The sequence below is a fragment of the Oncorhynchus clarkii genome, chromosome 11 (assembly GCF_045791955.1).
Source record: "Oncorhynchus clarkii lewisi isolate Uvic-CL-2024 chromosome 11, UVic_Ocla_1.0, whole genome shotgun sequence".
Lineage (NCBI taxonomy): Eukaryota > Metazoa > Chordata > Actinopteri > Salmoniformes > Salmonidae > Oncorhynchus > Oncorhynchus clarkii.
This window is the reverse complement of record NC_092157.1, coordinates 20,250,310-20,277,990: the sequence shown is the minus strand read 5'-3', so window position 1 is coordinate 20,277,990 and position 27,681 is coordinate 20,250,310. Positions and strand designations below refer to the sequence as shown.

General features: G+C 40.5%; 1 protein-coding gene across 1 annotated transcript in view; it reads left to right on the top strand.

Annotated features, from left to right (window-relative positions):
• Positions 1–27,283, top strand: part of LOC139420674 (neuropilin (NRP) and tolloid (TLL)-like 1, like) — a 174,417-nt gene extending 147,134 nt beyond the window's left edge. Inside the window, exons 8-10 of the mRNA XM_071170894.1 lie at positions 6,390–6,503; positions 18,030–18,645; positions 27,124–27,283. Coding sequence (XP_071026995.1) covers positions 6,390–6,503; positions 18,030–18,645; positions 27,124–27,169 — 776 coding nt within the window. The 3' untranslated portion in view covers positions 27,170–27,283. The remainder of the gene's footprint in view (positions 1–6,389; positions 6,504–18,029; positions 18,646–27,123) is intronic.
• The last annotated feature ends 398 nt before the right edge of the window (positions 27,284–27,681 follow it).

The following is a 27,681-nucleotide window of genomic DNA, read 5'->3' as shown; positions in this document are numbered from 1 at the left end:
ATATATGTTTCCAATGCCAATAAAGCCCTTTAAATTGAATTGAATTGAGAGAAAGAGAGAGATAGAGAGAGAGGAAGAGACGTAGAGGGAGAGGGAGACAGATAAAGAGAGAGAGTGAGAGGAGATAATTCATTCTAATTTGAGCTGTTATTATTCCCCTGGGATCAGTGCAGAGATGAAAACAGTCGTCCATCATTCAGGTAATTCTGCCCAACCTTGAGCCCCTCTGTATCAGACAGCAGCCTATTTTAATGCCCAACGCAATGCATTATTTTCTGTGTGTGTGCGTGTGCGTGTGTGTGTGTGTGTGTGCCTGACCACTTCCCCATCCACAGCCAGTAAATAATCAATGTTTAAACACAGCCATCCATTATGTTCACCCATCCCACATTCTAATGAGTTTCAACAGTAGACAGGGAGGATGTAGTGTGAAGTGCTGCTTCTACCAGTCTTCATGCTCCACTCCTGATGAATGGCATGACTTGGGGCTAGGACTGATATGAAATCATCATGCACTAAACCAGAACGTGCATGTCTAGAGTAATTGAACATAATGTATATGTGTTGGACTTTACTGCATTTTAATAGTTTGCTCTTATCCAATGTGCACTCAGGAGTCAGCTGTAACCCTTACATCACTACCCTCTGTTCTGAGTCAGTGCAGGGAATATTGAATGTTCAGTTTAAACTATACCACTAGATACTGATTACTGTTATGGTGCAATAAAGATGTATTAAATCCCATTGAATTACATCTGATTGAATGGAGGAAACTGTCTTGGCTTGGTGTAGCCGTTTGATTAGTCAGTAGGTCTGTTCATTACACTGTGGAGGCCACGGTAGGCCAGTGCATTAGTGTGATTAAGAGGGGAGGTGTCTCCTGTCTCTGAAAGTCACCTTGCTTGTTTAATTACCGGTGTGGTGATGAGGCTGCTAACACATTACCTGAGACTCTATAATTGGATAACTCACTTCCTTCTGCCTCGATGGCTCTGTCACTCTCCAAACATCTCTTTCGCTCTCTGTCGCTCTCTCTCTTCTCCTCACATCTCTCACTTTTATGATTTTTGTCACCGCCTGTTGTCACGGATACAGCTATGTGTCACACTTGCTCGTACACAAGCACTAATGGAAAGACATACACACACGCACACCGTTCATTCTCTGCCAGTATCAACACACAGTCATAAAACTTGCCTCTTTTAACTTTGTGCATCTCTCCGTATTGGCATCGATGCATACATAGTGTGAACATTCAAGTTAAGTTATGTATACATACAGTATCTCTGGCCCTTAAGGATTCAGGCCTGGATGATTACAACATGTGTTAGTCTGACATCTCCAGCATGTCAAGGTTTTCTCTCCAGGTGTTTCCTTTCCCGTGTAGTTAGATAGATAGCTTTAAAAGGAACACTCCCAGAGAGATTACTATGCACTGCCTTGTCTCATCACATTTCAGAAGAGGAGGAAAGATGAACATTTATGAAGAGCAGATGGGTTCAGGGCTGAGTAATGCGCCTCCAAATTCACCCAAATCTGTAGCATCATAATACTATACCAGGAGCGCAACTTTGATTTTAGAAGTGGGGGAGGGGGCATAAGTTGGCAGGAGGTCTGGGGATCCTGACATTTTTGGAGGCATCTAAAGTTCATTTCGTGCAATCTAATATGATCCAGGGCCCTTCTAGCCGTCTCTGTTTAGAACAACAAAAAGTAAGCAAGAATGCCCACAGTCATCAAGCTAGGTAAGATATCATTATTGAATATGTTTGAGTGATTGATAAGACTGATCAATAATACTAGATCAATGATAATTCAATAATCATTATTGTGTTGCACCTTTAACCAATAACCAAATGAACAACAAGTAAAGTAGAAAGACCTAACTTTTGTTTGTCTTTATTATGACATCCTCTATGTAACATTTCAGCCAGACCACCAGGCCAGCCCGAGCTGCCTGCAAGCCCGAGCCCCACCAGTCTAGTCAATAACTCAACCCTCTCCACAAAACAACTTTATTATGACATCCTCTATGTAACATTTCAGCCAGACCACCAGGCCAGCCCGAGCTGCCTGCAAGCCCGAGCCCCACCAGTCTAGTCAATAACTCAACCCTCTCCACAAAACAACTTTATTATGACATCCTCTATGTAACATTTCAGCCAGACCACCAGGCCAGCCCGAGCTGCCTGCAAGCCCGAGCCCCACCAGTCTAGTCAATAACTCATCCCTCTCCACAAAACAACTTCCTTCTCATCTTTTGGATAACAAAAAAGTTGAATAAAAACACACATACAACACACATTAGCACACAGAAATAGCACGTTCTCCATATCATTCACATCATAAGCCTAATAGTACTGTAGAGCTTTTTTTGCACACAACTTTACTGGGTCACCCCATCCTGCCCCTAGGGGTCCATGGCCCTGCAGAGCCCCAAACACAAAACACCCCACTCAGCTTTAGGATCTTAGTGAAAGATTCCTTATTGGTTTCAGGTGTGTTAGTCCAAGGCCAGAGTGACAATCAACAGTACAGCAGACCCCCAGGGCCAGGACTGAGCAGCCCAGCAGCTAGGGATTGCCTAAATAGGTATCCCCCCGAAGTTTTCAATACAGACTCCTTTGTTCGTACAGTATTCCATATAAGGCATCCAGGCCTTATGAAAGTTGCACAGTATACCCTTAATCTTGTAATAAATCAAGTCTAGTGAGACATAACTTGACATTTCTTCTATCCATTGTGGGAGGATAACCAACCTGCATTTCTTAGCTGCTATAAATGCTAGGTTACACAGATTATTCTGAGAACAGTCTCTAGTATCAACATTTCCAAACAAACAAAATTAGGGAGAAGGAAGAATCTGTAGACATGCTGAGATAAAATAACATACTCTTTTCCAGAATTCAGACAGCATTCACAAGACCATAACATATGCAAATATGTCCCCTTTTGTGTTTTACACCTCCAGCAGAATAATTTAATTTCTGGATGCATGATAATCAGTTTCACTGGCATATAGAATGTTCTATGGATGGTCTTAAACTGCAGTCATTTATGTCAGATTATATGAACATGACTGGGCATTTTAACAAATCTGTACCCATTCATCATCATCAATAGTGCCTCCCAGGTCTTCCTCACGTTTTCGTTTTACATGTTTTATGTCATTGGGAAAAGCCTCTATCAACCCTTGGTACAGTTTGGAAATCAACTTTAGATGTTTGTCAGACTGCCTTAAAGTAGTTTCAATCTTTGAAGCTTCTTCCTTATCCAGTGTTTGCTGCACAGAGAGAACAAAGTGTTGTTTGTATCTGCAAAAGTTCACCTCTGTGCTGTCACAGACTGGTCTTCCCTGGCTTCCTGACCCTGATGAGACCACTGTCATCATCTGACCCTGCTCAGATGAAGCATTACAAAGAATTACCTTGGTGTACATTTATAAATTATATTATCCAAGAATAGAATCAATGGTTCAATAATTGAAATTACCATTATTCCCAGAACCCAGACTGTAGCCTTCCCATCAACTCAAGATGGAACTTTGTATCATTGACTGATATTGTTAATATACTGCAAAATTCACCTGAGACTGGTCTTCCCTGGCTGTCTGACCCTGCAGGGAAATCTGTCACCATCTGATCCTGCTAAGACATGATGAGCACAGTGTTGTGTACTGACTGTGCACCATGACAGTGAAGCCTGTAGAGCTATTTATACAGAGTCAGTGTGAAAAAGTAGGGAATTAGCTAGGGAAACTGACAGATCAATAGGATTACATTGCTATACTGACTGACAAAATTCACATTGCGCAGAAAAAACATCAGTCTTCAATCATTTGGCCGCTGGTTCCATCATTTAATTCAGGTCTAGTGTAATTGAGGAAAAAAATAATAGCTCAAGTTAGTTAGCACGCTAGCTAGCTATTGCTATTGTTAGCCAACTTTTGGCTAGCTCTAGCTAATGGTACAGTGCATTGCGAAAGTATTCCGCCCCCTTGAACTTTGCAACCTTTTGCCACATTTCAGGCTTCAAACATAAAGATATAAAACTGTATTTTTTTGTGAAGAATCAACAACAAGTGGGACACAATCATGAAGAGGAACAACATTTATTGGATATTTCAAACTTTTTTAACAAATCAAAAACTGAAAAATTGGGTGTGCAAAATTATTCAGCCCCTTTACTTTCAGTGCAGCAAACTCTCTCCAGAAGTTCAGTGAGGATCTCTGAATGATCCAATGTTGACCTAAATGACTAATGATGATAAATACAATTCACCTGTGTGTAATCAAGTCTCCGTATAAATGCACCTGCACTGTGATAGTCTCAGAGGTCCGTTAAAAGCGCAGAGAGCATCATGAAGAACAAGGAACACACCAGGCAGGTCCGAGATACTGTTGTGAAGAAGTTTAAAGCCGAATTTGGATACAAAAAGATTTCCCAAGCTTTAAACATCCCAAGGAGCACTGTGCAAGCGATAATATTGAAATGGAAGGAGTATCAGACCACTGCAAATCTACCAAGACCTGGCCGTCCCTCTAAACTTTCAGCTCATACAAGGAGAAGACTGATCAGAGATGCAGCCAAGAGGCCCATGATCACTCTGGATGAACTGCAGAGATCTACAGCTGAGGTGGGAGACTCTGTCCATAGGACAACAATCAGTCGTATATTGCACAAATCTGGCCTTTATGGAAGAGTGGCAAGAAGAAAGCCATTTCTTAAAGATATCCATAAAAAGTGTAATTTAAAGTTTGCCACAAGCCACCTGGGAGACACACCAAACATGTGGAAGAAGCTGCTCTGGTCAGATGAAACCAAAATTGAACTTTTTGGCAACAATGCAAAACGTTATGTTTGGCGTAAAAGCAACACAGCTGAACACACCACCCCCACTGTCAAACATGGTGGTGGCAGCATCATGGTTTGGGCCTGCTTTTCTTCAGCAGGGACAGGGAAGATGGTTAAAATTGATGGGAAGATGGATGGAGCCAAATACAGGACCATTCTGGAAGAAAACCTGATGGAGTCTGCAAAAGACCTGAGACTGGGACGGAGATTTGTCTTCCAACAAGACAATGATCCAAAACATAAAGCAAAATCTACAATGGAATGGTTCAAAAATAAACATATCCAGGTGTTAGAATGGCCAAGTCAAAGTCCAGACCTGAATCCAATCGAGAATCTGTGGAAAGAACTGAAAACTGCTGTTCACAAATGCTCTCCATCCAACCTCACTGAGCTCGAGCTGTTTTGCAAGGAGGAATGGGAAAAAATGTCAGTCTCTCGATGTGCAAAACTGATAGAGACATACCCCAAGCGACTTACAGCTGTAATCGCAGCAAAAGGTGGCGCTACAAAGTATTAACTTAAGGGGGCTGAATAATTTTGCACGCCCAATTTTTCAGTTTTTGATTTGTTAAAAAAGTTTGAAATATCCAATAAATGTCGTTCCACCATGATTGTGTCCCACTTGTTGTTGATTCTTCACAAAAAAATACAGTTTTATATCTTTATGTTTGAAGCCTGAAATGTGGCAAAAGGTCGCAAAGTTCAAGGGGGCCGAATACTTTCGCAATGCACTGTACATCATCAAATGTACTTCTGTTGAAACGGGACAAAACAAAGGCTACAAAACATTTCCATACACACAGCAGCTGTTAGATACTGCTCCCTGACAGATAGCTAGCTATAGTCCAGCTAGCTGAACTGGCTGTGGTAGCTACTAGCTAGCTAACTAGCTATCAGTCAACTAAAGAGTTGCCATTTTCTGCTCTGCTTGCTTTTACAACATTTCAGAATGTGGGAGGGGGGCTCTGATATTGGTTGATGTTGTGGATCATTTTTGCTCTATTTCTGATGCCATTGATTTTGTGTAAGATCATACACGGTAAATGGCTGTTTGGTGTGCTATAGAGTACACTCCTTTCATTTAAAAATAACATTCATCCTTGACTATTTTAACAAAGCAGATACTGTAGATGGACCCCATCTAATACATAATGATCACAAAAATGGAGAGCCTCTGTCCCACAGTTGTTGAGCAATGTAATCAATTGATTCCTATAATCACAGGTACACCAAATACACCACTCTTTACTCAGCTGATACTCACTTAGCCGCATTCCCAACCTCTGTTTAACTCCATCTAAACAGGCTTGTACACCAACTGCCAACCAACTATGAACACTCATGACTGAACACTCCTTACACACACTTTGCATATTCTGACACCCAGAACAGGCAGAGAGACAGAATGATGAACAAGAGATAAGTGGGAGGGGAAGGGAGAGAGTGACAGGCCTATTATTACCCAGCATGCAATTATACATAGGTTGGGATATGTGTGTCCTTGTTAATTGTTGTTCTGTCTCCTGTCATTGCAGCTCCATGCGAGGGGGATGCCTTCTTCTGTCACAGTAACATGTGCATCAACAACACCCTGGTGTGTAACGGCATTCAGAACTGTGTCTACCCCTGGGATGAGAATCACTGTAAAGGTCAGAGGTCAAACCCAGGCTCGGTCCAGAATTATCCACTCTTGATTCCATGCATAACTACAAACTGCTGGCATACTCAATCCTTTGGTCCTCATCATTCAACTGCATTCAGAATATACAGTTGAAGTCGCAAGTTTACATACACCTTAGTCAAATATATTTAAACTCAGTTTTTCACAATTTAATCCTTGTATATATTCCCTGTCTTAGGTCAGTTAGGATAACCACTTTGTTTTGTGGAATGTCAGAATAATAGTAAAGTGAAATGTAATGTGAAATGTCAGAATAATAGTAGAGAGAATGATTTATTTCAGCTTTTATTTATTTCATCACATTCCCAGTGGGGCAGAAATTTACATACAATCAATTAGTATTTGGTAGCATTGCCTTTAAATTGTTTAACTTGGGTCAAACGTTTCGGGTAGCATTCCACAAGCTTCCCACAATAAGTTGGGGGAATTTTGGCCCTTTACTTCAGACAGAGCTGGTGTAACTGAGTCAGGTTTGTAGGCCTCCTTGCTCGCACACGCTTTTTCACAAATGTTCTATAAAATTGAGGTCAGAGCTTTGTGATGGCCACTCCAATACCTTGACTTTGTTGTCCTTAAGCCATTTTGCCACAACTTTGGAAGTATGCTTGGGGTCATTGTCCACTTGGAAGACCCATTTGCTACTAAGCTTTAACTTTCTGACTGATGTCTTGAGATGTTGCTTCAATATATCCACATAATTGTCCTCCCTCATGATGCCATCTATTTTGTGAAGTGCACCAGTCCCTCCTGCAGAAAAGCACAACATGATTCTGCCACCCCCATGCTTGACGGTTGGGATGGTGTTCTTCGGCTTGCAATCCTCCCCCTTTTTCCTCCAAACATAACGATGGTCATTATGGCCAAACAGTTCTATTTTTGTTTTATCAGACCAGAGGACATTTCTCCATGTGCAGTTGCAAACCGTAGTCTGGCTTTTTTTATGGCGGTTTTGGAGCAGTGGCTTCGTCCTTGCTGAGCGGCCTTTCAGGTTATGTCGATATAGGACTTGTTTTACTGTGGAAAAATATACTTTTGTACCCGTTTCCTCCAGCATCTTCACAGGGTCCTTTGCTGTTGTTCTGGGATTGATTTGCACTTTTCGCACCAAAGTACATTCATCTATAGGAGACAGAACGCATCTCCTTCCTGAGCGGTATGATGGCTGCGTGGTCCCATGGTGTTTATACTTGCGTACTATTGTTTGTACAGATGAACGGGGTACCTTCAGGCATTTGGAAATGGCTCCCAAGGATGAACCAGACTTGTGGAGGTCTACAATTTTTTTTCTGAGGTCTTGGCTGATTTCTTTTGATTTTCCATGATGTCAAGTAAAGAGGCACTGAGTTTGAAGGTAGGCCTTGAAATACATCCACAGGTACACCTCCAATTGACTCAAATGATGTCAATTAGCCTATCAGAAGCTTCTAAAGCCATGACATCATTTCCTGGAATTTTCCAAGCTGTTTAAAGGCACAGTCAACTTAGTGTATGTAAACTTCTGACCCATTGGAATTGTGATACAGTGAATTATAAGTGAAAAAAATCTGTCTGTAAACAATTTTTGGAAAAATGAATTGTGTCATGCACAAAGTAGATGTCCTAACCGACTTTCTAAAACTATAGTTTGTTAACAAGAGATTTGTGGAGCGGTTGAAAAATGAGTTTTAAACTTCCAACTTCAACTGTATGTATCGTTCAATCATCCTGTGTGTCTCTCTCCCACCTCTCTGGACTTCACTGTCTCCACCTCTCACAACTCTCTCCCTCTCCACATGATCCACATTAAATCCCACGTCAATCCGGTCCAATCCACTGTGTATTGCCTCCCTGTATCCAAGGTATGTCCCTCTCAATACATGCATATCCCATAGAGGTTCCTTCAAACTCAACTAATATAATTCCATCCTGCCTGATCCATACCAGAAGCCCAGGATTACCATGTATTTTCCATACACAAGCATTCAGCAGAATTCCCTTTGTATTCCTGTCGACCTCTCAATCCATACCTGATTCTGGTTCACACTTCCTCAATAATATATTCTGTTCTACTGATCCCATGTCATGATCCACTGCCAATACCGCTCTATCCTCAATAATGACAAAGTCCTTAGATAATCCAATGCTTCTGATTGTATTTCCTGAACTCTGTCCCTCTCAGCTCTTTCCTGATCTTTAGTGCTTCTCTGTTTTCTCAGTGTTCTCTATACACTCTCTGTTTCTCCTAGTAGATTCATACCACAAGAGGCTGGTGAGCGGGGGACGGCTCACAATAATGGCCAGAATGGAGTGAATGGAATACTATCATGTGTTTGATATCATTCCATTCCAGCCATTACTATGAGCCCATCTTCCCCAGTTAAGGTGTCACCAGCCACCTGTGATCCATACAACCCCTTCCTCTTTATGTTCTTGGTCCTCAGGGTCAACCACAGACATTGTACTGGTAATTCATTCCTTCCTACTTTATTACCAGAATTCTGTCCCTCTCAACCTTCTCCCCAACTCTCTCCTTATCTCTCATGCTTCCATCTGTTCTTGTAGCTGTCCAAATAGATCCATACTATGATCCTTAGGTCTACCTCCGTATCCTCCGAGCTGCTGGTCAATCAATACAGCCTGTGTTCCCACAGACTGACTGCTACTGGGAGGAGTCGAGTCTAGTGGTTCTAGTGGGTTGGTGCACATGCTATTTATACCATCATGACCCTGCTAATAAGGTTGTATGAATGGTTCCTTTCAGCTCCTTTAGTTTAGCAGGCTACTCCATTGGGAGCCTTGCTGGTGACCCGAGTTCGAACCCAGGCAGCCGCCAAACCTGTCCTCTCGATGCACTTTTGTCCCTCTGTGTAACCCTGGGCAGAGCCCAATGACAAACAACAGCAATTTACAGCCATTGTTAAGCCTGTGTGGGCTTATTTCTCACCTTCTAAGCCTCCGTCGTCCTTACAAGTTCCTAGTCTTGAAAATCTGTATCTGTCAGCATATTGTCCGGACATGTTTTTGTGCTGCTTAGCTAGTTTCCAGCTCTTCCCCCCTGTCCCTGGTAATATATAGCTCTTGCCTGCATCTATACCTTCATACACACACACACAGACACACTCACAAACACACACTGTAAAAATGATACACACACACACACACACCACACAAAATGTATATCCATCACAGTGTATACATTAAATGTCAGCCCTCTCCCTAATGGCAGCTTCTATCCACATTGTTGGTGTTCTGTGCTCTTTGTAAGCTCTCTGGCGGAACGGCCTTAACTCCTTGACTGCTAACCTTTTCACCCAGCTGCTGTTCATCAATAACATCTTGATCTTTATCTGTGTGTTGGGAATCATCTTTGCATGTTAATTGTGATGCATCCATCTGCTGGGGTGTGATCTTTTACAAAGGTCTCGCTGTGTGTGTGTGTGTGTGTGTGTGTGTGTGTGTGTGTGTGTGTGTGTGTGTGTGTGTGTGTGTGTGTGTGTGTGGTGGTGTGGTGTGGTGTATGGGGGGGCATAAACAAACAAGAAACCGCTCACCAAAAGGCAGCGTTTCTGGTGGGCGTAGACTTTAAGACTTAAAACTGTCCTACCTCACTTCTACCAACACGTCTCCTGCACTAGGGGCGCTTAAACTATAGACCACTTTTATTCTACCCACATAAATGCATACAAGCCCCTCCCTCGTCCTCAATTCGGCAAATCTGACCATGACTCCATTCTCCTGCTTCCTGGTTACAAATGAAAGCTCAAACAGGAAGTACCAGTGATGCACTCAATACAGAAGTGGTCGGACGAAACAGACACGAGGCTACAAGACTGTTTTGTTAGTAGAGACTGGGAAATGTTCCGGGATTCATCCAATAACATTGAGGTATTTACCACATCAATCATGGGCTTCATCAATAAGTGCATAGACTTGTATATAGTATAAACTGGAAGTAGACGCCTAAGTATTGATGTCCATTAGTTTACTCCAATTAGGGCAGGGATGGTAGAGTTAGGGTAAAATAAGGAAAAATACATTTAAAATGTAAAAAAAAATATATATACATTACATTGATGGAAGCCACAATCTATCTGCAATATTAAAGCTGATCTACCCCTTAAAAAAATGTATAATAATAATAATATGTGCATAGACGATGTCGTCCATACAGTGACTATAAGAATGTATACAAACAAACAAAAACATGGATTACGGGCAATATCCTCGCTGGGCTAAAGGCTAGAGCTACCACTTGCAAGGAACGGGACACGGACTTGGAAGCATACAAGAAAGCCCGCTACGAGCTCTGACGAGACATCAAACATGCAAAAGGACAATATAGGAGGAAGGTGGAATCCTATTACATTGACTCCGACACTTGTCGTATGTGGCAGGCCTTGCAGACGATAACGGATTGCAAAGGGAAGCCCAGACGTGAGAAACGCCCAGACGTGACGTTTCCCAGCGATGCAGAACTCCCAAACGAGCTAAATCCCTTTTATGCTCGCTTTGAGGAATATAACACTGTGTCTTGGGTGAAAGCAGCTATTTCACAAGGACGGAATACCAGGGTGCTTTCTCAAAGCATGCACAGACCAGCTGACAAGTGTCTTCAGGGACATTTTCAATCTCTCCTTGTCCCAGTCTGTAATCCCAATGTTTCAAGGTGACCACCATTGTCTGTTCCCAAGTGTTCCCAAGAGCTCCAAGGTAACCTGCCTAAATTACTATCACCCTGGAGCACTCGCATCTGTAATTCTGAAGTGCTTTGTCCATTAAAATAACATCAAATTGATCAGAAATACAGTGTAGACATTGTCAATGTTGTAAATGACTATTGTAGCTGGAAACGGCAGATTCTTTATGGAATATCCACATAGGTGTACAGAGACCCATTATCAGCAACTATCACTCCTGTGTTCCAATGGAACGTTCTGTTAGCTAATCCAAGCTTATCATTTTAAAAGGCTAATTGATTATTAGAAACCCTTTTGCAATTATGTTAGCACAGCTGAAAACTGTAGTTCTGATTAAAAAAGCAATAAAACTGTCATTCTTTAGACTAGTTGAGTCTAGTCTAGTTCAACATTTGTGGGTTCGATTACAAGCTCAAAATGGTCAGAAACAAAGAACTTTCTTCTGAAACTCGTCAGCCTATTCTTGTTCTGAGAAATGACGGCTATTCCATGCGAGAAATTTCCAAGAATCTCGTACAACTTTATGACCAACTCCCTTCACAGAACAGCGCAAACTGTCTCTAACCAGAATAGAAAGAGGAGTGGAAGGCCCCTGTGCACAACTGAACAAGAGGACAAGTACATTAGAGTGTCTAGTTTGAGAAACAGACACCTCACAAGTCCTCAACTGGCAGCTTCATTAAATAGTACCCGCAAAACACCAGTCTCAACGTCAACCGTGAAGAGGCAACTCTGGGATGCTGGCCTTCTAGGCAGAGTTCCTCTGTCCAGTGTCTGTGTTATTTTGCCCATCTTAATCTTTTCTTTTTATTGGCCAGTCTGAGATATGGCTTTTTCTTTGCAACTTGAAGGCCAGCGTCCCGGAGTCGCCTCTTCATTGTTGACGTTGAGACGGGTACTATTTAATGAAGCTGCCAGCTGATATGGATTTCACATGACTGGGAGACAGATATGCATCGGTTAGTTACAGATATCTTTTAAAAAAATGGGCCTCACAATGGGCTCAGGATCTCGTTACGGTATTTTTGTGCATTCAAATGGCCAATTGATAAAATACAATTGTGTTCTTTGACCGTAGCTTATGCCTGCCCATACCATAACGCCACCGCCAGCATGGGGCACTCTGTTCACAACGTTGACATCAGCAAACCGCTTGCCCCACACAACGCCATATACATGGTCTGCGGTTGTGAGGCCGGTTGGACGTCCTGCCAAATTCTCTAAAACAACGTTGGGAAGCAGCTTATGGTAGAGAAATTCACATTCAGTTCTCTGGTAACAGCTGTGGTGGAGATTCCTGCAATCAGCATGCCAATTGCACGCTCCCTCCAAACTTGAGACATCTTTACCAATGTGTTGTGTGACAAAACTGCACATTTTCGAGTGGCCTTTTATTGTACCCAGCACAAGGTGCACCTGAACAATGATCATGATATACCACAACTGTCAGGTGGATGGATTATCGTGGCAAAGGAGAAATGCTCACTAACAGGGATGTAAATACATTTGTGCACAACATTTTAGAGAAATAAGGTTTTTGTGTGTATAGAACATTTCTGGGATCTTTTATTTCAGCTCATGAAACATAGGATCAACACTTTACATGTTGCGTTTATATTTTTGTTCAGTGCACAATTTTAAATATACACTACAGGTCAAAAGTTTTTGAACACCTACTCATTCAAGGGTTTTTCTTAATAGTGAAGACATCAAAAATATTAAATAACACATATGGAATCATATAGTAACCAAAAAAGTGTTAAACAAATCAAAATATATTTTATATTTGAGATTCTTCACCCTTTGCCTTGATGACAGCTTTGCACGCTCTTGGCATTCTCTCAACCAGCTTCATGAGATAGTCACCTGGAATGCATTTCAATTAACAGGTGTGCCTTGTTGAAAGTTAATTTATGGAATTTATTTCCTTCTTAATGCGTTTGAGCCAATCAGTTGTGTTGTGACAAGGTAGGGGTGGTATACAGAAGATACCCTTTACCCTATTTGGTAAAATACCAAGTCCATGTTATGGCAAGAACAGCTCAAATAAGCAAAGAGAAATGACAGTCTATCATTACTTTAAGACATGAAGGTCAGTCAATATGGAAAATAACTTTGAAAGTGCAGTCGCAAAAACCATCAAGCGCTATGACGAAACTGACACTCATGAGGACCGCCACAGAAAAGGAAGACCCAGAGTTACCTCTGAGGATAAGTTCATTAGAGTTACCAGCCTCAGAAATTGCAGCCCAAATAAATGCTTCACAGAGTTCAAGTAACAGACACATCTCAACATCAACTGTTCACAGGAGCCTGTGTGAATCAGGCCTTCATGGTCGAATTGCTGCAAAGAAACCACTACTAAAGAACACCAGTAAGAAGAAGAGACTTGCTTGGGCCAAGAAACACGAGCAATGGACATTAGACCAGTGCAAATGTGTCCTTTGGTCTGGAGTCCAAATTGGAGAGACACGGTGTGGGTGAACGGATGATCTCCGCATGTGTATTTCTCACCGTAAAGCATGGAGGAGGAGGTGTTATGGTGTGGGGGTGCTTTGCTGGTGACATTGTCTGTGATTTATTTAGAATTCAAGGCACACTTAACCAGCATGGCTACCACAGCATTCTGCAGCGATACGCCATGATTCCATGTATGTTATTTCATAGTTTTGATGTCTTCACTATTATTCTACAATGTAGAAAATAGTAAAAATATAGAAAACCCCTTCAATGAGTAGGTGTTCTAAAACTTTTGACCGATAGTGTATATATATTTATTTAAACTTTTTCTCCCCAATTTTGTGATATTTAATTGGTAGTTACAGTCTTGTCCCATTGCTGCAACTCCAGTACGGACTTGGGAGAGGCGAAGGTTCAGAGCCATGCATCCTCCAAAGCACAACCCTGCCAAACCGCACTGCTCGCTTAACCCGGAACCCAGCCGCACCAATGTGTCGGAGGAAGCACAGTACAATTGGTGAGCTTACAATCGTCAGCTTGCAGGTGCCCGGCCTGCCACAAGGAGTCACTAGAGTGCTATGGGACAAGGACATCCCAACCGGCCAAGCCCTCCCCTAACCCGGATGACGCTGGGCCAATTGTGTGCTGGTTGTGAAACTGCCTGTGATTGAACCCTGGCATGTGGGGACTCCTCAAGCACTGCGATGCAGTGCCTTAGACCGCTGCGCCGCTCAATGATTTAAAATATTACATTACATTACATTTCATAACATTTTTCACAACAGCTTAAGTGTGTTCCCTCAGTCCAATACTCTACTACCACATATCTACAATACAAAACCCATGTGTACGTGTGTGTAGAGTGTGTGTGTGTCTTATAATGTGTATGTGTAAGAGAGAGTTGATAGATTGCGATGCATATTATTAATGTTAGCTCTCCGTGTACATTTAAGGGCCAGCCATGCTGCCCTGTTCTGAGCCAATTGTAATTTTCCTAAGTCCCTCTCTGTGGCACTGACCACATGACTGGACAGTAGTCCAGGTGCGACAAAACTAGGGCCTTGTTGATAGTGTTGTTAACTTGTTAGAGATAGCCCCCTTTTTTTAAATTTTCGCCTAAATGACAAACCCAAATCTAACTGCCTGTAGCTCAGGCCCTGAAGCAAGGATATGCATATTCTTGATACGATTGGAAAGTAAACACTTTGAAGTTTGTGGAAATGTGAATTGAATGTAGGAGAAAATAACATAATAGATCTGGTAGAAGAAAATACAAAGAAAATAACTACCACCATCTTTGAAGGGCAAGAGAAAAGTCCCAGTTCTAGCCGTCACTCTGGTTGTAATTCGGATAGTGTCAACAAGATGGCAGCAGTGTATGTGAAAAGTTTCAGACGGATAACTTGAAGAATGAGTGAACTACAAGACTTTTAGTGTGAAGTCCCCAAATACATTTAGGCAAATTGTGAAGGAGACATTCACATTCATATTAAATTTTTCTGCAAGAATATCATCAAATCTGTTTACTTGGACTTACTTTCGCTTTCCAAGTATTCGTAGCCATATTATAAGTTCAACATTTGCAAAACAACCCGTTTTCATTACTTCATAACTCTGAATATTTTCATTTCTGTCCAATATGAAAAGGCATGCTGTCGTACAAGGTTAGTAGCTACATTTTACGACATACATTGCTCATTGGCTATCTAGCTAGCTTTGTTTGACCCCGATTGATTGGTGCTTATTTGCCAAAGATAGTCGTTCAAATGATGACCTCCCGTATCATCGGCGTGCCATGAAGGCATCGCTCTCTGACCAAATATGGTGTCCTATAGGATATACTACATCCCTAATGATATAATGAAGTCTTCTTACGTTCCAGGATCTCTGAGGTATACATACGAACGTGATTTGACTCGTTGAAACAACGTTTAGGGTGAGATTTTCACAGATTCCTTTCTTTGCAAATTGAACGAGTGGAAATACAAAATTGATCGTGCGTGCTATATGGACCTTTTTGGGATATGAAAAAGGATGTTATCTAACAAAACGACACTTCATGTTATCTCTGGTACCCTTTGAATGATAAATCAGAGCAAGATTTCAGAATGTAAGTACACATTTCACCTTCAGAGGTGAATTTATCAAACCTATCACTGTGAAAAAAGTGTTGTTGTTAGGAGCTCTCTTCAAACAATAGCATGGCATTTTTTCGCAGTAATAGCTACTGTAAATAGGACACTGCAGTTAAATTAACAAGAATGGAAGCTTTCAGACGATATAAGACATTTATCTGTACCGACATTTGTTGTTTCTCTAAAATATACGATCTTGACATAAGGCGCTGCATGATTTACAACTGTCCCTTTGACGGTACGCAGATTTAAATAATTTTCCACACACAGTCTGTGCCTGTATTTAGTTCTCATGCTAGTGAGGGCCGAGAATCCACTCTCACATAGGCACATGGTTGCAAAGGACATCAGTGTCTTAACAGCGCGATTTGCCAAGACAGGATACTCTGAGCGCAGCCCAATCCAGAAATCTGGCAGTGGCTTCTGATTCAATTAAATTCTCACAGAACCCCTTGTTGCAATTTCGATGAGACTCTCTTGTTCAGATATCGGTAAGTGGACTGGAGGCAGGGCATGAAAGGGATAACGAATCCAGTTGTTTGTGTCATCCATTTAGGGAAAGTAATTGCGTACCCAGCTCAGGTGTTTCACTATATCACATTTGACATTGTCTGTAAGCTTAAGTGGAAAGACCTGTGAGGTCCTTGTTAATGCAAACAGAGAAGAAATCCAACTTCTTAATCATAGCCTCAATTTTGTCCCGCACATTGAATATAGTTGCGAAGAGTACTGTAATCCTAGATTCAGATCAAACATCACCCAGATAGGCCAGTCGTGTGAGAAACTCGTTCACATGCAAGCGGTCAGACAAGTGAAAATGATGGTCAGTAATCAAAACTTTAAGCTCGTCTCTCAAAGTCAATACTTTTGCCCCATGATAACCAGTGCCCTTCTGTGTGTTGTAAAAGCGTGACATGGTCGCTGCCCATATCATTGCATAGTGCAGAAAATACAAGAGAGTTCAAGGGCCTTGCTTTAACAAAGTTAACCATTTTCACTGTAGTGTCCAAAACGTCTTTCAAGCTGTCAGGCATTCCCTTGACAGCAAGAGCCTCTCGGTGGATGCTGCAGTGTGTGGATGCTGCAGTGTACCCAAGTGGCGTCGGGAGCAACAGCTCGCATGCGCGTTACCAGTCCGCTATGTCTCCTTGTCATGGCTTTTGCGCCATCAGTACAGATACCAACATGAGCAGCAGCTACGTTTGGCTACATACGGACCGTTAAGTGGAATTCCCGCAAGAAAGTAACGGTTAATGTGATTAGATGTTAATTATTTGACTAGGCTACCTGTATTTGACATTGTGTTGTTATTTTGCTGAACACTAGATGGTTTAATTTTATTTTTGGCAGTGAAAAGAGGCTACTCGAGAAAAAAACCTCACCCAAATGTATAGCCCCGTGGGAAAGTATAAATGGACTGTTTGAAATTGTGAAGAAGAAAAAAAGTACAAAATGTAATAAAAGAAAATATATATATTTTATGTGAATCACATTTTTATTTGGCGTACCCCCGACAGCATTGTGCATACCCCTGTTTGGGAACACCTGCTGTAGAGCATCTATTGTTTCCAGAAGATGACAAAGTTATCTATAACAATTATTCCAACAGAGCTACAGTAATCTTTTTGCCAGTTGTGTAATCACATATGCTCAAACATACATTACACACACTCACACACACTTTTACACTCATCATTTCCTGTTGCTACTCTGTTCTTTATTTTACTCTTATTATTATCTATCCTGATGCCTAGTCACTTTACCCTTTATCCTTCATGTACAGATCTACCTCGTACGACTACTTCTGATATAAACCTCCATTCTTGTGTATTTTATTTTATTCCTTTTGTGTTGCTATTTGGATTATTATTTTTAAATTCTGCCTCATTGGGAAGGGCTCGTAAGCAAGCATTTCACGGTAAAGTCTACATCACGTGACAAATAAGATTTCATTTAAATTGATTGTAAGTGTGTGGGTGTAAGTTGGCCTTTTCTTAAAGGGGCAGCCCCGAAAAGTGGAAAAACTATAGAAATGCAATGTGTTTCACCACTTGGCTGCATTTACAAAGATGGAAGCAGAAAACAACACACTCTCCAAAAGAGAAACATTCAAATGTCTCCTGATCACCACTATTTGCCTCTCTCTCACTGTCTCTCTCCCTCCCACCTATCTCTCTATTTCTCTCCTTCTCTCTCACCCCATCTGTCTCCCTCCTCCAACAGAGAAGAGGAAAGCCAATATCCTGGACAACCTGAACAACACCAACGGCACCATTATCGGCGTCACCTGTTGTATCGTCCTCATCCTCCTCATTGTGTCCGTCATCGTTCAGATCAAACAGCCCAGGAAGAAGTACATCCTCCGGCGCGAGGACTTTGACCCCACCATGTTCCAGGAGGTCTTCGAGCCGCCGCACTACGAGCTCTGCACGCTACGGAGCGCCACGCACGCCACTGCAGCCTCCGCAGACCTAGTCGACCTGGCGGAGGACTTCGAGAACTATCACGCCCTCCGCCGCTCATCCTCACGCTGCGTCCATGACCACCACTGTGGCTTCGCTTCCAACCCGGGCTCCGCTCACCTGTCCCAGCTGTCACTCAGTGGGCGGGGTAGCCGCGGCAACCTGAGCACGCGCGAGGCCCTCCTCACGGACCTTCCACCACAGCCGGTACGGCCGCTGCTGCCCAGCGTTGCCACAGGGAACCGGCGCAGCATACTGGTGATGAAGCACAGCTACTCACAGGAAGCGGCCGACAACGGGTGCGACCTCGATGACGACCTGGAAGAGGTTCCCACGACGAGCCACCGACTGTCGCGTCACGAGAAGGCAGTCCAGCGGTCAGTATCTATAGATTTCCAATGAATCATGGTCAATCAATCCATGTCAATGAAGACATCCTAATAGAAGATGTCATGGGGGAGGGTGACGTTGATTTTCTTCCTTTTTAAACATTTTTTAATCCCCCTCTGCTTTTGTTCTTTCTCTCATTCTTCTTATTTTTTTTTAGGTTGTAGCTTCCTTCTTTGCTTTGATCTTCTTACTTCTTGTCAACTCTGCTATCATTCATAAAGAGTTATGCTGTGGTAGGGAGACCTGCCCCCTCACTTTCTCTCTCACCCACTATCTTCCTCCCCTCCCTGTCTATTTATCACTCTCTATCTCACTCTTTCACACACATTCACTCTCTTTCTTTGTCTCTGTCTCTATATTGCTTTCTTTATCTATCTATGTAGCTCCAACCCATGCTCAGTACCAAGAAACATTGCCAGTGTCCTTGTTAGGTTTTCAGATATCCATCTTGAATTAAAATACTGATTTATGATGTGCAAATAGAGTGCACGACATTTGCAATGGATCAGACAAATACACACCTCTTTTCTATAGAGGACATATAGATCAATTCAGTCTGTAGTCGTATCAATCTGTTGTAACTCTCAACAGAAGGGCTTGTATTGGTGCCTGCCACTGTTAAAGAGATTATTGATTGATAAATTTTGAATGCAAAAAAAAATATTTTGTAAACTTAAAAGATATAAACACAAATAACTTTGTTAATAGTAAAAGTTAAATGTGTTTTTTTTATGTGGTAAAGTTCAAACCTTTGGCACAAATCTGTTTTCTTCAATTATATTTGAATGTACAGATATCTGCACCTTGATGACTTGATAAATGAAATGTTTACACTTCTTGGACTTCCAAAATAACTTCCAAGATAAAGTACCTTTGCTATGCATGCACTATGTGTGCTCTACTGTATTCAACCTGTATACCTGAAAAAGTCTTGTTTTAACTATAATGTCCAGCACAGCAATTTCTATGCATGCAAGACTTCCAGAGTTCAAAACTCTGTTGAAATGTTCTGCTTTTATGTAGCCAATATATGCATTTACAGTACATATGATAATCTCTATGCAAAAAAGAGTTTGATATTAAACGACAGAGCGGTGACATTTCAGGTTCTGCCTCATTGGCTCTTTGAGCAAACACGAATCAGAATACAACACGACTAGGGTGTAAGGCAATCTCAAGGTAAGCCCCCCCCCCCCCCCTTATACAACAATAAACATATTTTATGTTTCTGTGTAGGTCATCGTTTGACCATATAAGTCAATATCTCAGTAATGGTAGTTTTATGTAGTTTTGATGTTGACTTTTTTGTGAAGTTATTCTGGATTTAGTTTGTTTTGTTTGTTAGATTTTTTGATATGGTTCATTGTTGTCATCAAGATGGTTCCTCTGCTTGCGGTCATCTTGGTTTATGGTGAGTTTTTGTGTGAAATTTGGCTTCTATTTTTTTGCGTGGTTGATTTGAAGCTCAGTGTCCTCTTCTTACCGAGGTCATATCATGAGCAACCTTTTATTATTTATTAGCATGGACTTTTCCAGTCATCTTCTGTTGAACCTGTGGAAAATAAGGATGATTCTCACCTTTAACCTGTATTTCTTTTAGCCTCATAGCACAAACAGATCATAGCTGTATTATTTAACATACAGATATTTAATTAGCACACTTTTAATTAAGCACATTAATAGTACTACATACACCAATACTAAAGTCACAATCCTAATTCTAAACAAGTTAGTCACCTGGAATGTTTTCAGACATTACTAAGGTTTACTGAAGTCACACTTACACGGTATTCTCCTGTTGTCTTGACTTGTTGAATGAATGAAATACTGAACATGGCTTTTCGAGCCTACTAGTCCATGAGCCAGACCCCCAAATATGATCTGTACAGCTCACTTGGGATGATGTGTCTCATAGTGATTTTGTTGGAGTTCTCTGTCCCTAGTGTCGGAAAATGTGTGATAGAAGTGCATTAAAATCCTGAATCATGTTCAACTTTGTTTGAAAAGTGGTTCTGAAAGGTCATGAAGTTACCTTTTAAATTATATAAAATATACTGTAACCAACTTCGAATGCACCAGCTACAACTACTGTTAAGGAATTTCAAATATTGTACCATTGACATTATAATGTTTGAAGCTTAACCATAGAATTCCATGTAATGGGGCAGTTATGTTTTTGGACTATAACATTATGGAAGAGGCTTGTAGATACAGGGCCATCACAGAATCCATGTATTAAGCCCAGAAGCCTTTTACCAATATGGCCACCAAACAACACAATTGGGTTTATTTAATCATTTTGCATGACCATACCTGTATGAAATATAATTGTAGTATACCCCAAAATATCTTAAAATGTTCATAGTGATGTAGAATACACAACAACATTTGCCAGGTGTGCCAGATACAGTACCTGTATCTGTACCTGACTTTTTCCACATTTTGTTAAGTTACAGCCTTATTCTAAAATGTATTAAACAAAGAAAATCCTCAGCAATCTACACAAAATACCCCATAATGACAAAGTGAAAACTACTTTTTATAAATGTTTGCAAAGGTATAAAAAAATACAAAACAGAAATACCTTATTTAAATAAGTATTCAGATCATTTGCTATGAGACTTGAAATTGAGATCAGGTGCATCTTGTTTCCATTGATCATCCTGGAGATGTTTTTTACAACTTGATTGGAGTCCACCTGTGGTAAATTCTATTGATCGGACAGGATTTGGAAAAGCACACACCTGTCTATATAAGATCCCACAGTTGGCAGTGCATGTCAGAGCAAAAACTAAGCCATGAGGTCAAAGGATTGTGTTGAGGCACATATCTGGGGTTCTGGGGAAAAATGGCTGCATTATTGTAGGTCCCTAAGAACACAGTGACCTCCATCATTCTTAATTGCAATATGTTTGGAACCACCAAGACTAGAGCTTGCCGCCTGGGCCAAACTAGCAATCGGGGGAGAAAGGCCTTGGTCAGGGAAGTGACCAAGAACCTAATGGTCACTCTGACAGAGCTCTAGAGTTCCTCTGTGGAAATGGGAGAACCTTCTAGGACCACCATCTCTGCCGCACTCCACCAATCAGGCCTTCATGGTAGAGTGGACAGACGGAAGCCACTCCTCAGTAAAAGGCACATGACAGCCTGCTTGGAGTTTGCCAAAAAGACTCTCAGACCGTGATGAACAATATTGTCTGGACTGATGAAACCAAGATTGAACTTTTTGGCGTGAATGCCAAGTGTAACATCTGGAGTAAACCTTGCGCCATCCCTACAGTGAAGCATGGTGGTGGCAGCATCATGCTGTGAATATGTTTTTCAGCGGCAGGGACTGGGAGACTAGTCAGGATCGAGGCAAAGATAAACAGAGAGATCTGTGAGGAAAACCTGCTCCAGGGGACTCAGGACCTCAGACTGGGGGTGAAGGTTCACTTTCCAACAGGACAACGACCCTAAGCACACAGCCAAGACAATGCAAGAGTGGCTTCGGGACAAGTCTTTGAATGTCCTTGAGTGACCCAGCCAGATCCCGGACTTGAACCCAATCGAACATCTCTGGAGAGACCTGAAAATAGCTGTGCAGCAACACTCCCCATCCAACCTGACAGAGCTTGAGAGGATCTGCAGAGAAGAATGGGAGAAACTCCCCAAATAAAGGTGTGCCAAGCTTGTAGCGTCATACCCAAGAAGACTCTATGCTGTAATCGCTGCCAAAGGTGCTTCAACAAAGTACTGAGTAAAGGGTCTGAATACTTACGTAACTGTGATTTTCAGTTTTTTATCTGTAATAAATTAGCAAAAATGTCTAAAAACCTATATTTGCCATGTCATACTGGGATATTTTTTAAATTGATGAGGGAAAACAACTATTTGATCAATTTTACAGTAAGTACGTAACAAAATGTGAAAAAAGTGAAGCAGTCTTAATATTATCCGTAGGCACTGTATATAATTGTGATAAGAATGTGCACAAAAAAAGATTTACGAATCGCTGATTTCTGCAGATGTTATGACGAATAATTGCAATATTTAATCTTCAAACATGTCAAATGGATGTGTACATGTGATGTCATGGATGTGAGCAGATTAAAATGATATACAATGATATCACATTAATTGTTTTCATAAAACAGAGGACGAGAAATGTACTGTATACATTACAATGTCAAATTCCATAGAAATGTCAATCTGTTTTCACCTGATGTTGAGAGCAGCAAACCATTACACGTAGTTAGTCTAAATGAACATGCATTCTTACTCTGGGGCTGTAGCAGATTGGTCTTTTACTAGAATACTACAAGTAATATAATTGACCTCAACAGGCCCAACATTGGATTTTACTACATTGTAATGGAATGTACGGGGCAGGTTTATAGTCCTCATAATGAAAACAGCTACTAGGATAACATTGTACATCATTTTAATAAGCTCACATCCATGATTATTCACATGTACATTATTTCCGTGTTTAAGGATCAAATATTACAATTGTTGATGCTATTGTGTTCATAGGTCAGTGATTCTTTCTGACAGCTTTTTAGGCACATTCTTACCACAATTCTGTGAATAATCATTCCTTATCTGGCCCACCTTGCTCATTTGGTTGTGTATTCTAAAACACTATGAACATTTTAAGATATTTTAGGGCATATTACAATTATACTGAACATAAATATGAATGTAAAATGTAAAGTGTTGGTCCCATGTGTCATTAGCTGAAATAAAAGATCCCAGAAATGTTCCATACTGCACATTTTAGTGTGCAAAAAGCTTATTTCTCTCAAATGTTGTGCACAAATTTGTTTGCATCCCTGTTAGTGAGCATTTCTCCTTTGCCAAATTAATCCATTCAGCTGACAAGTGTGGCATATCAAGAAGCTGATTAAACAGCATGATCATTACACCGGTGCACCTTGTGCTCAGGACAATAAAAGCCCACACTAAAATGTGCAGTTTTGACACACAACAGAATTCCACAGATGTCTCAAGTTTTGAGGGAGTGTATTATTGGCATGCTGACTGCAGGAATGTCCACCAGAGCTGTTGCCAGAAAATTTATGTTTATTTCTCTACCATAAGCCACCTCCAACGTTGTTTTAGAGAATTTGGCAGTACGTCCAACCGGCCTCACAAATGCAAACCACGTGTCACCATGCCAGCCGAGGACCTCCACATCCGACTTCTTCACCTGCGGGATTGTTTGAGACCAGCCACTCGCATAGCTGATGAAACGGAGGAGTATTTCTGTCTGTAATAAAGCATGTTTTTTGGGGGAAACTATTTCTGATTAGTTGGGCCTGGCTCCCCAGTGGGTGGGCCTATGCCCTCCTAGACCCACCCATGACTGCGCCCCTGCCCAGTCATGTGAAATCCATAGATTAGGGCCTAATGAATTTATTTCAATTTACTGATTTCATTATATGACCTGTAACTCAGTAAATTAATTGAAATTGTTGCATGTTGTGTTTATATTTTTGCTCAGTATATATTTCATACAGGTATGGTCATGCAAAACTTTTCAGTAAGACCCCATTGTTTTGTTTGTCGGCCATATTGGACAAAGGATTCTGTGGGGTTAATGAGTGAATTCTGTGATGGCCCTGTACTGTGTCTACAAATCTTTTTTAAAACCTGCTCTAGCTGGTTGTGTGCAATTTGATTCCTCTATCACCAAAGTTAGAATCCCAAAACATAGCTTCCCCATTACATAGAATTCTAAGCTTGCAACATTCTAATGTCGATGGCACAATATTGGCGATTTTGTTTAACAATAGTTGTAACTGGTGCTTTCGAAGTTTGAATGGTAATTTTATGACCTTTCAGAACATCTTGTCAAACAAAGTTTCAAATATATCACGTTTCCTCTTTAAAGCAATTCATACAGGTAATTCTAATATGTACCCTAGAGGTCAAAGGTCGAAGTTCTGTTGACCGAAACATTCAGAAAATATGTCTGATGAATAGCTGTGAATCTAAGCGATCCAATGATATATGACTGAAGAGTATAAGTGAGCAATAACTGGTTGTATACTGACGTTCTTTGGGGTAAAATCCCTATGGGAAAAATGAATGGGACGGAGGGATGAAATAAAGAGTTTTATCACAGAGGAAGCTACCATTGATGCACTGCTATCACACATTTTCCAACTCTAGGGACATTGACCTTCAAAAAAATCGCTATGAGACCCCCCTGACTCATGGACTGTACTGTTGTCTTCAATTTTAAGTTGCATTAATGTAAAATCATTTTATTTTATGTCTTTATTGGGTAACACTTCATTTGGATGTTTCATCATAATGCCAACATAAGGTTGTCTAGATTATCATTGCACTTAATGAATGTCACCTTTAAGCCATGACTCCCTCATGTTAGTATTATGCTGGGACATTGAAATAAACTGTTACCCTAAGATGTGTCATTCAGTGTAAGAAATGCTTAGTCCGGTGAGTGTGTATGTGTGTTTGTGTGTTTGTTTACGCTCTACATTATGTTGCATTGTTTCCATCATATAGACTTCTTGAGAATAGTGCAATCCTGGATCAGTACGAACGGGCTTCAATGAAATATGAAAATACGGACCGGAGATTCACATCAGCATAATGGCGATGGTGATGGTGATGAAGGACTTATGGAAATAGAGAATATGAAATATGTAACAAACTGGAAGAAAGTAGCTACAGTGATAAAAACAATTGCCTGTGTATAGACTGGCTTAAAATAATTGAAACTTGAATTTAAGTAGGCTTCTAATCAGACCCACTATTGTCACTTCAGATTTTGTAATCTTATTGACTGGACTTATTAACAAGGTACATTATTATCAAACAAAACATTGGATGAATATCTACATTGTGAGATGCAAGTTTGTTGCTCAAAATCATCAATGGACTATTGTGATTAGAAAACCTTCCTCAGTTCAATGTTTAGAGCATGTGATTTTGTAGGATTTTTGCAGCATATTATAAATGGTATTTTGGGGTATCAATGCTTGCAATTTTTCAGTTTGAGGAAAGATGTAACATTTATCAGTAATAATTAGGCAATAAAGCCTACTCAGTAACTAACCTCAGTGTAATTACCCCTCTCTGAATAAGAAAAAAACAACTTTATATGATAATTGAAAATGCTATGGTATGACTTGTGCATGCTTTTTATATCCATTAAAACATGAACAAACTAACATCTAGATTGAAAGTCATCCACTAATGCACTACATGCATCTCAGTTATAAATAAGTTCACTATAACAAACAAAGGAAATCTATCCATAAAAGTATTATGAGTGGTATTAATTGATTGCATGCTAATTCAACTAAATTGAAAGTCAAATGTCAATACAAAACTAATCTTTAACATTTTCATTTTCAAATGTTGATTCCTCTCACAAATTTTAAAAAAAATTCAAAGTGTAGTTGTTTATTATTTGACATAAACAATGTAAATTCAGTTGATTTGTCACATCCTCTCTTTTCGTAGCCTGTAATCTTTGTACTCAGACTTTTCTACTGGGGGTATTTGAAAAGAGGAGACTTTTTAAAGACATAAATAATACTGTTCAGGACTGATTTTATGAATGCTTTGTAATAAAATAAACAATAAAGCTTAATAATTTTTATTTTAAGGTTTTATCTAATTATTTTGTTATGTGTTTCACCAGTCCTTATTGTTCAAATGAAATGAAATTAAATTAATTTGGTTGCAAGTAAATAAATATGAATACAAACATACACACATGCACACACACACACACACACACTCACAAACGCACCCCATTAAGGTACACCGTTTAGCCACACTAGGACTATACTAAATCAAAACATTTTGATCTCCACTCAAATGTAATGTGATTCCAGTCCACTTTCACTTGAACATAATCAGGGAGGTGTTACAGTGTCGACAATAGGATTTATGTTATTGCCTGCATGGTTTGTCTACACTACATCATTGCAACTATGCTGACGCCTTCAATATCCCAACAATAAATCAATCTTTAGTTTAATTTGATATGCTTGCTCAGTTTTCTCGTTTGCTGTTGTTTATGTCAATGTTGTTGTTAGTTTTTTTGTAATGCACTGCGTAAGTTTATGTGTTCAGTTAATGTTATTTGTTCACTTCATTTTGACACAGCTAGTGATACTGTTATTGTTACTGTAATGTGAACTTAAGAGACCATGTGAATCAATACTGACGCTGTGTAAACACACACAGAGAGAGACGGCAACAATACAGTAATGTCTTTGCACATGCACAATATGAGCAACATACTTCAAATAGGCTTACTGTATGTTGTAACGTGTTAATGCTTTAGGGTCACATTTGATTTACGCAGTAATCTGTTCTAATGAAACTTCAGGATGGAGAGACATAGAGGTAAAGTGATATATCAAACTGTAATAAACTGTTGTTGTAGTTATTGTGGCCTAGAGTACACTAAAAGTAATGGTGTTTCCATTTCTCTACAGATACTTCAGACCGATTCATCAGTCTTCTGCATCTTGCCAAGTTTGACATGGAACTAACATTAATCTCCCTCATGCATCTTGAGGGAACTGTTGCACTTGCGTTGAGCGGCAAGACCAACTTAGAGTGTTGTGATAAGGAAAAACAGAAGCTTTTTTTGTGTATGCGTTGGGTTTTTTGTTTGTTTGGATGACAGGTGAGATGCCCTGTTTGTGTTTCTCAAATGTCTGAGATTGTAAAGCCAACGGACACATATCCTGATACTCAGATATTGGACCGAAACTTTAAAAGAAAAATAAATACCTTTAATGTACATTGTTCATGGACTAAAAACTGAACCTGTTCTTTGAAACTTGATTAATGATTTTTTTATTTATCAAACATGTAAGGATGTCATTTTGGTGCTGAAATACCATCTGGAAATCCACAGTATGTATCGCTGTTATGTTTCCCTCCCTCCATTATGGCTCGAGTTCTTTCCCCGGATGGAGTGTCACACCCAGGAGAATGTTGTGATGTCATGAAGGGCATTAACCTTAGTGTTAATCCACTAGACATGA